The sequence below is a fragment of the Rhipicephalus microplus genome, chromosome X (assembly GCF_043290135.1).
Source record: "Rhipicephalus microplus isolate Deutch F79 chromosome X, USDA_Rmic, whole genome shotgun sequence".
Classification (NCBI taxonomy): Eukaryota; Metazoa; Arthropoda; class Arachnida; order Ixodida; family Ixodidae; genus Rhipicephalus; species Rhipicephalus microplus.
In genome coordinates, this window is record NC_134710.1 from 311,277,622 (window position 1) to 311,293,716 (window position 16,095).

The 16,095-nt window shown below is 40.2% G+C and overlaps 1 protein-coding gene across 1 annotated transcript in view; it reads left to right on the forward strand.

Annotated features, from left to right (window-relative positions):
- The window catches only part of LOC119161314 (cytochrome P450 4V2), a 151,066-nt gene that overhangs the window by 71,426 nt on the left and 63,545 nt on the right, over positions 1 to 16,095 (forward strand). Inside the window, exon 3 of the mRNA XM_037413720.2 lies at positions 12,432 to 12,517. Coding sequence (XP_037269617.1) covers positions 12,432 to 12,517 — 86 coding nt within the window. The remainder of the gene's footprint in view (positions 1 to 12,431; positions 12,518 to 16,095) is intronic.

Here is a 16,095-nt window from a genome sequence, read left to right on the forward strand (position 1 = left end):
TTAGAATATAGTCAATTAAAAGTTATAATTACGGTTGGCACATCTGTATTAGATTGGATGATGATGACCCCGCCTCGATGGTTTAGTCGCCAAAGTACTCAGCTGCATTTTTCATGCAAGCGAAAATGCTGTAGGCCCATTTCCTTAGATTTGGGTGCACAAGAACCCCAGGCGGCCAAAATTTCTGGAGCCCTCCCCTAAAGCGTCTCATAATCAAATGGTGGCTTTAGGACATTAAACTGCACACATCAATCAATTGGATGGTGATGCGCAAACTTAAGTTGAATAATGGATTTTATGTTTCTTGATAAAATTAACAATACTGAGAAATAAATGAGGCTGGTTGGGCATTTCATAATGGTTTTGTGCAAAATTAGGAAATTGTATCCAATTGACACAATTGGCACGGCTGCTGTTCTCTTGAACATGCAAATATGAATACGAAAATATCATGTAATATTTTGCTACAGACATTCAACATGTGCTGTGAATAGACATGAATGCCAGAATTGAATAGTCAATTTCACGTCAAAACCACGACCGCACAAAGAAAACACATGAACAGGACGGGTGCTCACTAGCAGCTGTTTGTACCTTATATTCATAATATACTATATATTCATACGTACAACCTTAAAAAGTTGGCGAGCCGGCATGAAGTACTGATCGTGTTCGTGCCCCTAACAAACTAGCAAAATTGCGCCGGTGCATCGCTGAAAATTATGCTGAGCAGCTGAAAGGCTGTAAAAAGAAGCATGCGTGGCCATTCACGAAGTCTGCTACTGAAGTGGTTTACAAAATACCCTTATCGTGCAGAAAGAGACATGTTAGCCAGACGACGAGGCGCTGCGTCAATGATCTAGCGAGGGAGCACGCCATTACGGCAAAGAATAACGACGGTGCCCGTTCAAGAGCACATGTCACTTCATGTGGATTCACACCAAGAGCCATTTTGATGGGCTTTCACAAAAGAAAAGGGGTATCAATTGCGTTAGCAAAACTTCACTCATCATGTATGAGCTGGAAGCACGGTATCTAGCGATCATGTGTCCTATAGCGTGATTAGGTAAGGGACGGCCCGAGTAGGTTGCACAAGCGTTGACATAAAGTGGGTTTACATCAGCCTATTTCCTCAAGAAATCAACAATTGCAAATGAGTGCCCAATCCGTTTATGTGTTTTCTTCGTTTGTGTGGTCGTCGTTTTGGCGCAAAATTGACTAATATTTAATGCAAACATGCACCAACTATCCCAACAGCAAGTTCTACTACATATTAATGCTACTGCTGCACATGTAAACAACAATAGCACGTGCAGTTAGTTCCCTTAGAACTGTGAAAAAAGCGGCACTATACAGTGCCTCAGAGGAGGCACTTTCAGTATATTTTTTGGTAAATAAAGGGCTTAATAAGCATAGGACCTTTTTCTGTGTTTATGACACACTGTTAGGGTGATTTCATGCCAAATGCCCAGCCGTTTTGGCGACCATCTCAAATGCATTCGAAAAATATTGTGCTGATTAACTGTATTGAAAGCAGTGAAACGGTAGGATATTTCGGAGAGAAAAAATGTTTGGTCGCAAGGTTGCCGTCGGAACTTTCCGGGATGTCGTTTGGGTGTGTGTGATAAAATTTATTTTAAAAGTACGTTCTATACCAAACTTGGTCTACATGTTGAGTAAAGGTTCTTATGTAAGGTGTTTGAAGCTCAGTAATATTATTGCAACTATACTGGCACATATGCTTCTAAGAATTTATCCAAAATGTGCTATGTTTGCAATTTCTTTATTGTAATACTGCAGTTTGTATGAATATCTGTGTAGTGAATACCTACTCCACGCAAGGTATATTTTGAGAAAAAAATATTTGAGACTTATCAAGCTGGTAAACTTTACGAGAAAAAATCATAAATTCTACAAAATCGTAATTTTTGATCATATTCAGATGCGATTTACGCCATGTGGTGGCTTAACTAAAAATTACCTTTATACATAAATTGAAAGCAAATGAACACTTCGTTTCATATACTATCATTGAATTTTTTGTTTTAAGGAAGAAAATATTTTTTAGTATTCCCATTGGTGCCTATCTTCCCGTTTCGTCACACAACAGCTGCCACCTTGAAATTTCCTATTTTCATCAATGGGAAAGTTCAAAACTTTTCTTCCTTAAAACAAAAAAATGTAATGATAACAATTGGCACATGAAAATACATGATTACAAATAAGCAGCGCACGACGTTTTACACAAAGAGAGACGATAGGGACACCGCTCTCTTTGTGTAAAACGTCGTGCGCTGCTTATTTGTAATCATGAACAATCACCAACTCGCCCAACTTTCGGTGTTACTGAACATGAAAATACCTTTTTCTCCCTTTCGATGTAGGTTTGAAGGTCATATTTATTTGGACCACTCCACAGTGCAAATCGGGTCTCAATATAAACGAAAATGACGATTCTGCGAAACTCGTAATTTTTTCTCGTAATGTTTAGCAGCTTAAGAAGTCTCATAATATTATTTCCTCAAGATATACCTTTTGTGTAGTTAGTATTCAGTAGTCAGACATTCATAACACATGTTGGCTAAGTTCTTGTAGGCATAGTAGACGAAGAAAGTGCTTAACAGCGCAAATGACAAGAAAGAAAAGATGAGACGAGAACAGAGCCCTGAAGAAACAACCAAAGTTTATTGCAAACCAACTGCAATATACAGAAAACAGAATCTGCGCATAACCACGCATTATAAGCAGAATTGCACATACATGCACCATACGGCCTACCTTATCGACAACCGGTCATATAAGTGGACCCCAGATAACTAACTTCACAGCAGTTAAAAAAATTGAGGGTGCGCTAAGACAGGAAGCGCCAAGTTCTTGAATATAGAAAGCTTCACTAATCTCGTGCTCGCACCGATTTTTATATCCCCCGTAATCAAACACTTCTCAAGAATTGGCTGTCAACAAGACTTATTACAATGGTCTACTAAGTGGCTGGGAAGGAAGAAGGTTAGCGTGCTCCCTCAACCGATAATTCATGCATCGCCCTGTTTGGCCGATGTCCACAAGTAAATAATATCTTGTAGAGAATAGCTAAAACACATCCAACATGGTGCATAGCGTATTTCTTAGTGCATGCTTCTTTCTCAGGTCCTTCTCTGTTGACCCTGCGACATAGGCTAGCGAGCTTGTCGCGTGCGCACAACGCAACTCTTACACCTATTTTTCCAGCGACCTTCTTTAGCCTATGGGAAACTTCGTGTACGTAGGGAATAACAACCTTGCTAGAATGAGGCTTGTTGAGTTAGCTCTTGCTTTGTGTCTCATCAGGCAATCTTAGTGACGTTAGGAGAGTCTCGGCAATAGAAGTTAGCAGGGGATTAGAAAAGCCTGCTTGTTGAAGGCAGTGAACTTAGAACGAGAAACTGCACTCTATCTGGCGGTGACAAGAGTCAGTTAGAATTGCTTTAGGCAGGAAAAAGAGATGCTTCGCTTGACTAGCTTAGAATTAGTGGACGTAAAAAGAAGGCTTTGCCTTGTGAAAGGTTCGTACCGCCAATATACATGGTCAACCAAAAAAGCATTTCCAAGTCAAGGCATCGTAACTTGTCGTCATGAATCCAACTCCGACTTTAATTCCAGTTGCACCATTTCACGCCAAAAAATGTCAAATATCTCACCGGTGCAGATGTGTGCAATGTCTCAAGTTTAGCACCGGTTCTTTGTGACTTTTTACTCGCGCGGTATGAAAGAAGTCTCATGGCTAACTTTGATCACACGAGTACAGTTAAAGTGTTCGACTACGTTGACGACTTTTTAGTGCTTTACCGCATCGATCAATCTGACCCTCGGCGAACCACCGATGAGATATTTGACGTTTTCGGGTGTGAAATGAAGAAACTAGAAATAACGTCGGAGTTTATTTCTGACGACAAGCTACGATGTCTAGAATTAGAAATGCTTTTTTTTTTGTTCATCATGTATGTTGGCGGTACGAGTCATGCTCAAGAAAGAACCTCCTTTTTACGTCCGCCCATTCTAAGCTGGTCAAGTGAAGCATCGCTTTTTCCTGCCTAAAGGCAATTTTAACTGGCTCTTGTCACCGCCAGATAGAGTGCAGTTTCTCGCTCCAAGTTCACTGCCTTCAACAAGGAGGCTTTTCTAATCCCGAGCTAACTTCCATTGCCGAGACTCTCCTAACGTCACTAAGAGTGGTTGATAAGAGACAAAGCAACAGCTAACTCAACAAGCCTCATTCTAGCAAGGCTGTTATTCCCTACATACACAAAGTTTCCCAAAGGCTAAAGAAGGTCACTGGAAAAATAGGTGTAAGAGTTGTGTTCTGCGCACGCGATAACCTCGCTGGGCTATGTCACAGGGTCAACAGCGAAGGACCTAAGAAAGAAGAATGCACTAAGAAACACGCTACGTGCCATCTTGAATGCGTTTTAGCGATTCTTTACAAGATATTTTTTTACTTTTGGGCATGGTTACATTGGCCAAACAGGGAGATGAATGAATGATCGGTTGAGGGGGTACGCTAACTCTCTAAAAGGTTTCCTTCCCAGCCACTTGGCAGACCATTGTAATAAGTCTTGTTGTCAGCCAATTCTCGACAAGTGTTTGATCACGGGGGATATAAAAATCGGCGCGAGCACGAGATTAGTGAAGCTTTCTATATTCAACAACTTGGTGCTTCCTGTGTTAGCGTACCCTCGATTTTTCTTAACTGCTGTGAAGTTAGTTATCTTGGGTCCATTTACATGACTGGTTGTTGCTAAGATAGGCTGTATGGTGCATGTATATGCGATTCTGCTTATGGTGCGTGGTTATGCGCAGATTCTGTTTTCTATATATTGCTGTTGGTTTGCAATAAACTTTGATTGTTTGTTCAGGGCACTGTTCTCGTTTCTTCTTTCCCTTCTTGTCCTTTGCGCTGTTAAGCACTTTCTTTGTCTACCATACAGCACCAACCAGTCGTATCAAGCACATTGTTAGTCTTGGAGGCGTATGTGCCAGTGATATTGCACTAATATTACTGCGCTTCAAACACTTTACACATGAACTTGTACTTAACATGTAGACAAATTTTGGTATCGAAGAAATGAGCAGTACTTTTAAACTACTTTCCCACAAACCACACTGAAACGACATTCCAGTAAGTTCAGAAGGCATTTACGTGACCGAAAATTTTTTTCTTTTGAAACTATTTTACTATTTCACTGTTTTCAATGCAGTAAATCATCACAATTTTTTTTAATACACTTGAGATGGTCGCTAAAATAGCTGGGATGTTTGGCGTGGATTGACCCATTAGTGGATCAACCTTTTAAGCTGGCGACATCTAGGCCATTTCTAGTTTTTCATACAACTGTAACTATATGCATTGTACACAGTTTTCTACACGCACTGCTGTTGATCTGATGGCAAACTGATACTTATATTGAAAATATAAATAGTTATATAGGACACATAGCTTGAGATGAAGCCTTTCCCATCAGAGGAATGTTCCTAAAATGTACAAGATATTTGGTGCACCCTATGAGTAGCGTCCACCACTGCTGCGACCCTTTGAGTGAGGTCGTGAGCCCGGAACAGCTGCTTTCAGGTTGTGATGAAGAGTGCACTGCATTGTCAGCACCCAGTCCATCGTAGAAGACGTAGTGTGCTTTCCTTTCAACATTCTGCATGTAAGAGATGCACAACATTCAACTAAGCATTTAAAAAATACTGGGAACAATCAGAACCTCATTATGATGTGTCTTATAATAAAAAGCTCCAGCTTCTCCACTTTCAGCTTTACCACTATTCGCTTTTACGTTTACAAGCATTTGTGCATATTAGTGTACGAATGCAAGTGCCATGCTTGAGTATGGTTTTTTTCACCACCGTGGTGGTGGTGAAAAAGTGCTTCTCTCTTGAATCATGCACCTACCAAGAAGCTTGAAATATACTGGGAAGCTCAAATTTCAGCGTTTATACCAAGTTTTCTTGCTAAGCTAGAATACCCTAACCAATAGGCCACTACAATAGTTGATACAAAAAATTATATAAACCCATTCAGACAGAAAAGTAGCAATATTTATCATTTACTTTGAAGGATCGTTGTGTAGACATGTACACATCACAGATGTACAATCTACTGTGTGAAAATAGTGTAAAACATCGAGCAAGCCCCAATATGGAAGGATCAACAGCACTTACAATATGACAACTGCTGCTGGAAAAACAGCACTGTGTATTTTCGGAAGCTCACCTCTAAATTTCTTCTCCAGTTACATAAATTTGGTGTACTCGATAATTTTATGTCTTTCACAGGTTGCTCATTGGTCAACAAAATGATTACTTTAGGCCACGAGTAAAACTGACTACGCTCAAGAATAAATAAGACGTGCTAACCCTATTCTTCGAGTGCATGCATAAGCAGCTCATTCGCAGTTGAATTTTTTTAATTCATAAAAACAGCCATGCAACAGATAATATATCACAAGTAAGTTAAATATATGCTCAATAAGCTCTGGACTGTTGGACCATAAATATGTGTAATTTAAAAAATGCACGACATATTGGAGAAGTAGCTAACAGGAATATATGCATGGAGGGCTTATTAGTTGGATCAGTGTCCTTACATTCGTAAGGATGAAACCTGCACAGACAAAATGCATGAAACAGACAAGAGCAGTTAGGTCTGCCTGCTTTCATTTACAGCCACCTGTGTCGCCATCCTCATTTGTTTTTTGCGAGCGTGTTCTGTAGTGGCTAACTATGCCTACACCATTATCATCTGTGCTGTATCAGTCTAACTAAGTTTTGTGTGCGTGTTTGTTGGTACACTTTGGCTAAGCTTTCATGTGTAACCACATCGCAAAACCCTACACCAAAATATACAGAAATATTCTATTCTACAATATTTTATGTGCCGCAGTACAATGGTGCAAAAATGCAAAAAGATGTGTGCAATTGAGTGTGGCTGTTCCATTCCTTATTAAAGCAGATCAATATTACTATATCCTAATTATTTACGATATACCAGTATAAATATAAACAAACCAAGCAAGGCATAAAAAGCGCGAATCACTGATTAAACAAGGTACATATAAATTCTTTGGTTAGCTGCACGATTTTTAACAAAACACGTCACGCCGCTGCAAAGCGCAGGCATCAAAGGGGTACTAATACAAAGTTTAAGTATTTTTCAATTGTTGCTTTAAATAGCGTATTTACTCGCATTAAAAACGCACCCCTATCTTCAGTCATTGAAATCTGGATTTTTTTTTCTCCCGCGTAATAAACGCGCTCCATTTGTCCACTGCAGTCCCGCTATCTGACAACTGGCACCTCTTTTACCGTTGATCTGCTTCGTTTTTATTATTATTATTATGCCATTTCTTTCGCCCACCTCGGCTCGCTCAGCCCCCCCCCCCCCTTGTTTTCTCACCCGCTGCCGAATGCCGTAAGGTTTATCTGCGTGGGGCACATCCCCCCGTTTTCTTTAACCATGCCCCAAAGCGAGGTTCACGAACACTGCGACTGTTGAGACATCGCAGCTGATAAGCACACAGCGAGCGAAGGTCACGAAGCTACCGACGCCATGAGACGGTCGCTTCCTGCAATTACGAGTATCGCGGGCAAATCGGGAGTTGGCAGGCAGGCACGCACTTCTGCACTTCGTTGTTCGCATACACGAAAGCTTACCTTTTCAGCAATAGCACGAAATCCAAAAGCGTTCTCCATGTAGCTCCCAGCGTACAGTCCGTTGATTGCTTGATCGTAAACACTCTGCTTGCGGCGGGCACAAGATTCAACGAAAGCCGTTGACAGAGGACACACACTCCGCCGCACCGAAGTTGTTCTGTACTAGCCGACACGCCACAGACTGCAGTGACACGTACTGTATCCACTGTAAGCACAAGTTAAACTGTGCAAGCCGTATAAGTACGCGTCCCTTACAAAGCAAGTGAATAGTAAAATAATAAACCACCGTCAGCCTGCAGCAAACACGCACACGACATGTTACCACCCAATTCAAAGTCTGCCTGTTGACGATGGCGATGCGCAGTTGCCCCGAGACCTCAAAACCGAAACCGAAACACATAGCAGTACCGTTTTATGATATAATTTCCAAGCTATGTCAAGCCTCCAAGATATAGTGTAATATTTCATGCTTGACAACACATTTATTTGCTAGCAGAGCTTCAAAGTCTTTTTTTTTTTGCCACTGACGTCTGCAGGTGGCAAATGCGTAGCCTTCGTAATGTACATTTTTTTTTCCCGGGTGAGGCGTTATTGCGGCGTTGTTTCGACATTTCGGAGTCAAAATTTGTTACTTGCGGAACATAGATATAAATAAAAAGTTAGGGAAGGGTGGCAAGGAGGTTGTTCCATATTTGACACATCTCCCACCCTTTTTTATGTTTGTTTGAGGAGATATTTTTTAATTCAAAATGGGGCAAATCTAGAACCGAAACAAGCTCAACTAACGCTGCCTTGACATATACATACTATCAACGTTCTTCTAGAACAGTAATATTTATAAATAATGTTTTAATATTACTGTTTTAGAGGAAACGTGAACGTATGTATGAGCCAATTGAGTGTCATTTGAGCTACTTTCGGGTCAGTATTTGGCCCATTTCGCAAAAAAAAGAAAGAAAGCTTGCGATTCGGATCCACACGTATGCAACTACAGGCAAAAATTTACATACAAATTGCGCCAGGCCCCCTTTTTTCCTCTTTCTGCTCCCTTGCACGCATAAATCCTAGCAACACCCCTGCTGTGCTATTAGCTTCTTTTAAATAACACTCTGCCAATCAGCAAGAACCGGGGGCTTTGCTTTTTTTACCGACAAAGTATGAAGGACGCTTGCTTTTATTTCAAGTCTTAAATTTTGTGTGAGCATACCAATGTGCGATTATCAGTGCATTGTAACGCGACAGTAACAACTGTCAATTACAATGCTGCAATCAGTAAACTACTCTCCTTCTTTGTGGCACGGGTACATTGCACTAACTAGTGTTGTCTACGATCGTTCACGTGTATATTATACGACGCGCAAGCGTGCATTTCAAGTAAATATAAAAAGAGCACTAAGTGCTCACAGAGTGGTGCGACCCATTGGAAGAGTTCACCCGTGCTTAGCGTATGTGCGCCAAGCTTGTCCTGCGGCGCAGCATGCGTGCACAGCAGCTGCATCCGAGTAAGCTTAGCCTGTTAATTGCAAACATGCCTAGTTCCGTGGCAATGCGAATACTACAAACATTCAATTTGAACTGACCCATGTTCATAGATATAAATATAACTCACTGAATAAATCAGGGACCCGTGTATTGATGCGAAATACTTCAGTGTGAGGAAATATATGGACCCCCATTGTAAAAAATTGGCCCCGTATCTCCATGTTTCTGCAAATGTCGTCAAAAGACGATAGTCTTGCGTGTGGAGAGAGTGAACAGGACATTTATTTGGTGTTCTGCGCAAGAAAGTCGGTGAGTGGTATTCTGTAGGCACTGCGTTTGAGTGCCTCGAGCGTACAGCTAAGGCGAAAAAGAACATCAAATCATGTCACACGTGAGACATGAGCGTCATCTGGCAGTCTTCCTAGAAAACAAAGCGTGTGGCTTTGGTAGGGGTGTGCCTGCCCATCTTAGAGGTGATAAGGTGTAGAACGCAAGGTGACGGGTAGATTAGCAAAGCGTTGGAAACGCTCCCTGTTCCGTGCAAGCATTGCATGATCAGCGCAGCGTGATAAGCGCTACGGCCCTTAATATTACTAATGTATGCTTTTTCTAGTAAAAGACGCACATGCAGAATATATACGTGTTGTTATGGTGCCACAGGCATGCGCAATCTCGGCTTTTTATTTGACGAGTGCACAAGCATGAACGCTCAATCTTGAGCAACACTGGTGAGCGCTGCGGATGAGGTCGGCCATTTCAAGTACCAGATGCCGTATAGAGTAGACAAACCGACAAATGTACAGACAGACAGACAGGCAGGCAGGCAGACCAAAATTTTTGCGCTGAAGGTCCCCAAAAAAGACTATCGTCTTTAATAAATCAGGACCTCTGGAACAAAAAACTTAGTGTGATTTCAAATGAGAAAGCGCGCACGATAGCCTGTCGAAAACCGTGTGTAATCGTTTCATGTTATGTTTAAGTGCAACATAATCTCTTTTACTGATGTCTCTGTGAGAATTAGGGAAGAATGGACATAAGCGGCAGCAAAATATTTTTAGTAGGAATCCCAAAAAGTTAGCCCATGAATTAAGTCATTGAACATGTGAGGAATCTTCTGAATATAATAAATAGGGGGTGGTTTAATAAATATAATACATAGCACGATATATTTTGGTGAATGAATTATGGGAAATGAAAACGAATGCCGCAACATCGATCTTTTCACCAGACTTTTGGCATGCGGTTTGATTGCATCCGTTGAGATGTGATATGTATTGATGCTCTAAACTATATACATATATGATAGGTGTAACGTTCAAGGAAACACCCTTGGGCGTAATTTGCTAACATATACCTACAATACACCTAAAAATGAGAAATGGGCGTACAAAAGGTGGAATTGCAGAACTTACACCCATGCGGATAAGTTTGGCAGAAATAATAGGTGTAAGATGGGTGATTTATTCAAAAATCCACCCTTAAGGGTGTGAAATGATTTGCAGTGCATCGTAAAAAAACAGCGCAAAAACCCTATAACGATACGAGACAGACAGGAAGGAGTAACAACAACAAACACTGCCGTCCAAGTGAGCTTTTAAATAAAAAATATACATATATATGCAAAGCGCATGGCAGTAAAGTGCATGAGTGAAACGTATGTAGGTAGACTATTGTACGCAACACGTCCAAAAAGCACCTGTGGCACATCATTGATGACCTTCCCAGAAAGGGTATTTCTACATTGTGCAGGGTCAAGGAAGCCAGACTGACACGTGCTGGCGACAGTTGACGGTTGTGTGCAGCCTCAACAAGTTCAATGCCGTTTGGCTTCTGTGTGAACAAAAAAAACAAGTGGAGTCAAAATCAGAAGTGCAACCACGCTGCCCGTAAAGGTTTAATAGGTGACAACTAGCCGTGCCTTTCAGGGTATTACAATGCCCCCTTAACTGCAAGTTGAGGCAACGCCCCACATATCGTAATAGATGTACCACTGGCGGGTTTTGCAAGTGTTTTGTGAACGAGTCTGTATAGCAGTATTGTTTCACGCGTGCACTGCACAGACGTTTGCTTTCTGTATATTTGTGCTTTTTCTAATGAAAAGATCGCATAGTCTTGACATTCTTGTATATTTGCCTCACCTCATTTCTGCATCTTTTTTAAACAAGGGACTAATATGCAAGCTAGATCAGCCAACCACACTTCTACAGTTCTCCGAAAGGTCTTTACATTTGGCTTTAACATTTGGCTGACAGGTTCTACAAGCTTCTACAAAGCTTGTAGTGGTAGGCAATAGCAGCAACTACCATTGCAATACGTGCCGGTTCATGCCACTCAGGAGTACTGTGCGTTTCGTGCATTCCACCGTCGTTATCATTAAGGAAACTATCTTGCCACTGCATGTAGTACCACGATGATTTTACCGTGAAACAATCATTTCTTAATCAAATTTATGAGTGCATAGATACATGGATGCTACGCGAGCCGTGAAAATGACTATACGTTTCATTTTTGATAATATATCATCAGTATATTGTTCTCATTGCTATATTGTTCTAGTTTCTCTGAAACGAAGTGATGAGAGACAGAGAACTCTTGTTAGTATTTGTATACGTTTGTGCCTTTTTTATTAAAAGCTCAATTGAAGGTCTTGACATTGTTGTCTATTTCTGTGCTTGTTCGCAGTATCTTAGTTCAGTGGCGGTCTTCCATAAATAATATGGTATTATAACTATATTAGGCTTCAATTTATTGCTGACTTACTATTTTTGTCATTTCTATCAACCAGCTCAACTCGTCTCAATATTTCGATTAAATATGCAAAATTACACGGCTGAAATCCATCTAATCTTGGTCACATTCATTCCACTTGGATTGACCTACATTAGTTTTAAACAGTGTTTTCGGGTATAAAAAAAGAATACATAATTTCACTGAACGGTGGTACGTATACTTACAACGTTTCGTAGATACACTTCGCTTACTTGCACTAATATATAGCTATGTTCTTGAAAAACCCACAGCTGCGGATGTTCACAATGCGTACATGTTTGTCTACTCTGCTGTGGTGGCTGTTGCGTAAAAGTTTGAACTTACTACCACATCGTTCGATTTCCGAGAGAGAACGTTAATCTAAATAATGAAAAAAAAACGTCGCAGTGGTGTCAAAAGTGACATCGTAGCCAAACTGAATGCGTTTTGTATGGGAAATTCTCGCTGTTCATATAACAACTTTTTGGGGAATATTCTCTCTGACGCAGTCTGTACTCAACTGTTCGACAAACCTGAAGAAGCCCATCCTGTATTCGCTGCTCCATGCATGGCTGGGAACAGGTCTTCTCACAAGGTAAAGCCCCTCTCGGTGAGGTCTTTCTTTTTCCTTCTTTACTCTGTTGAACGAATGGCAAACATTCGAGTGAGGCGAACGTGCTGTGACACACCCTCGCCAAACAGACCACCAAGTTTGATGCAAACGCACGCGACGCAAATTGAGAACTTTTATGCGGCGCCACGTAATAGAGGCACAAGCCGAAGAAGGGAAACGCATTCAACAGGAACCTGTCAGTGTGCTTTCTGTCTCTTTTGATTCAGGATCTTCTCATCTCATAACACGTCCAGTGAAAGCACGCAGCCTGGTTTTAGTGTATCAGCGAGGCACGGTGCGTGCTGCGGAAAAATAAAGCATTTCTTGCATGACAGAGTGCGCCGCCAAAGCCGCTTGCATGTCATGCATGTAGTTATGTCTAAGGCTATGCAGAGTCCCGTTCAGAGTGCTGTTTACGCATTGCATTGAAACAAAAAAAAAAGAAGCGTGATCAGATTTTTCGCGGGAGGGCGGAGGATAAACTAATCTTTATTTATATTCGTGCGCGGGTTTGTATACGCATGCAAAATACAGAAAAAGTTCAAGTTCACGGGAGGGGACTATAGAACCCTACCCCCTTTTTTTTCCGCCTAGCTACTCCAACGTAAATAAATTTTGACCTTGAACTTGCGTTCAGGAATCGATAGCACCTATCTTACGTTTTCCTGTGGGCGGTCGAAAGCGTTAAAATCGGAGTCACAGACTATGCCACGACACATTGCACACTTCCAAATCAACTCCTGCAAACTGTGCTATGTACTTATGACATCAATAATAGAACGTCTGAAGGGGCGAAAAATTTAGAGTGTTGTAGATTACATGAAAGAAAGTACGCAACCTCATCGGGGTTCTTTGCACAAGCTTTTCGTACCTTCTCTACAGGGCAGCATTTACTGTCCCGTTGCAAGCAAAGAAATCATCTGCGTCAGTCGAGCTATGTGATATTATAAGGAGACTGTCATGTGTGTACTTTGGCAGGTGCCAATACATTCGCTCATATTTGTGCATTGAAAACCATCCATCAAAACTACGTGGTACAGGCACGAACACTGTAACAAACAACCTGCAGCCTGTGCATATATTTGCCTTCACCGCAAGACCCACCTTCTTTGGTATTGTGTCACTTTTTTTAGGATACCTGTACCTAACCACTTTGGTACTTCGTGAAGCATTGAAGAAGATTTAAAAAGTAGATTTTTAGGTATCTCTGAACCAAAAGAGGGGCGAGGATAATAAATCTAGAAATTAACAAACGCTTGTACTTTACAATACACGATGATGTGTGAGTTAGTTATAACCTGTCTCGCACAACGGACACTGACCACTATAGTTCTGTCTGTGGTGCTTGAGGAACATTAAAAAATGGTGATGGATCCATGAAATAACGCAAGCAATTGTGCTACTACTGTAGAATTAGAGACACTGCTGAGAGAAATTGGCCTTTTCCTGACATTCTAAGTTTTTCTGCCATCCTATATATATATATATATATATATATATATATATATATATATATATATATATATATTATATATATATATATATATATATATATATATATATATATATATATATATATATATATATATATATATATATATATATATATATATATATATATATATATATATATATTTATATATATATATATATCTATATATATATATATATATATATATATATGAGATCTAACAGACAATAATGCCAAGGAATGTATAGGCGAAGTTATTAGAACCAATGTATTGTAAATAAGAAGAAAGAAACGTGCGTCTTTCTTCTTATTTACATCACATTGATTCTAATAACTTCCTATATACACTCCTTGGCATTATAGTCTGTTAGATCTCATTAATATTGTGCCAAAACACGGAAAAATGAGTCCTTAGGTATACACTTCTGTCTCTTATATATATATACATATATATATATATATATATATATATATATATATATATATATATATATATATATATATATATATATATATATATATATATATATATATATATATATATATATATATATATATATATATATATATATATATATTCATGTTGTATGCATGCCGTCATATACGCTCGTCGTGATGTGTCTGGCCTTTCATTTACGCGTTTACAAGATCCTTCATTCCACTGGAATTAAACGCTTATTCAAGCTCAACGTTTGCGTCATCTAAACTAACACTGCACCACTGCACACTGCATGCTGCCATTTGTTTAGTAAAATTATGAAAATTTATTATTCACTGCATGAATGCTGCAGTTGTACACAAAAAAAAATTTTGATGTGCTTTATATCTGTTTAGTTGATGACTGATTGAGTGACTGGCTGACTCATTGATTGATTGACTGATATTTACACGCAGTAATAAGGCACAAAGGGAGTGCGTAGTTTATGCTTAACCTATCTTCATTAAAGATGGGCGAGATGCTGGAACTTCCGCTGACGGAAGAACTTTAATAGCCGCCGGAACCAGGACTTGGCATAATCGCAATACTGGAAAATTTAGATAGTATCATAGAGATATTTTCGAGTCCTTGAATTTCTGTATCGAGACACATTTGCACAATGTATTTGTATCACAGCAGTTAAATACCTTTAAGATGTGTCGATTATATCGCGATACTGTAGAGAACATGGGTATCTCGTTACGACTTTTGTTAGAAATAAGCTGGCCACTTTCTCAGAGGAAAAGATGGTTTTTGTGCTTCGCCAAACAAAGGCATGCCGCTGGTCTACAACGCGGTGTGAGGGCCAAAGGGTTCCCCGCACGCACAGAATTATCCATGTGGTAAAGTGCCCGACGATACGCGTGCTAGTTTTGATATGGCAAAACAACCACAATATTATCATCAGCCTAACAAAGTCATAGCGGAGCATCAGTATTACTGAAATCAAACAGGTATTCTAGTATTTGTATTTTTTGTATTCTTGTATTAGTATTCCCGTATCTGTACTACGAAATGGTCTTTTTTTTTTCTTCTAGAAACGTATTTCGGAAATATGTCGTTACGTCTATAAATGTATCCGGGCATCTGTATTTTAGGCGTCCGGTGCTTGTACGTTGACATCTGTACTCCAGAAACTTTTCTTAGAATCGCTGCCCTGCCCTGACCGAAACGTAGGTCTAAAAAAGACAAGATGTCTTCACCTACGGACGAACCCGCATGCGGCGAAGCCCAAAGCTCACAACCGTGCATTGCCGTTTATTAAAGTGTACCCTGTTACACGTTTTCAGCCTGGTCAGAAAATACTGCCGATTGGTAGGCGAGGCTCTTAAGAACACGCGAGAGAAACATTAAGCGCAGCGAAGGCTTCAAATTTGAAATTGATGCTAAAGTAAGCTATAAACCACTCATCTCTTCAAAAGATGGCTTATGCCCAATTTACTGCTCCACATACCCAAAGTTCAGGACCCTTGACCAATTTGAGCATAGTTACCATGGCTGCGGCGGGATTCCGCCACGGGTTCACAGTGTTCTATCTAACTTGTGCATGTAACCCATCGGCCTAATTTGCTACTTCGCTTGCCATCAGAACTCTCCCATCACGAAGCAACT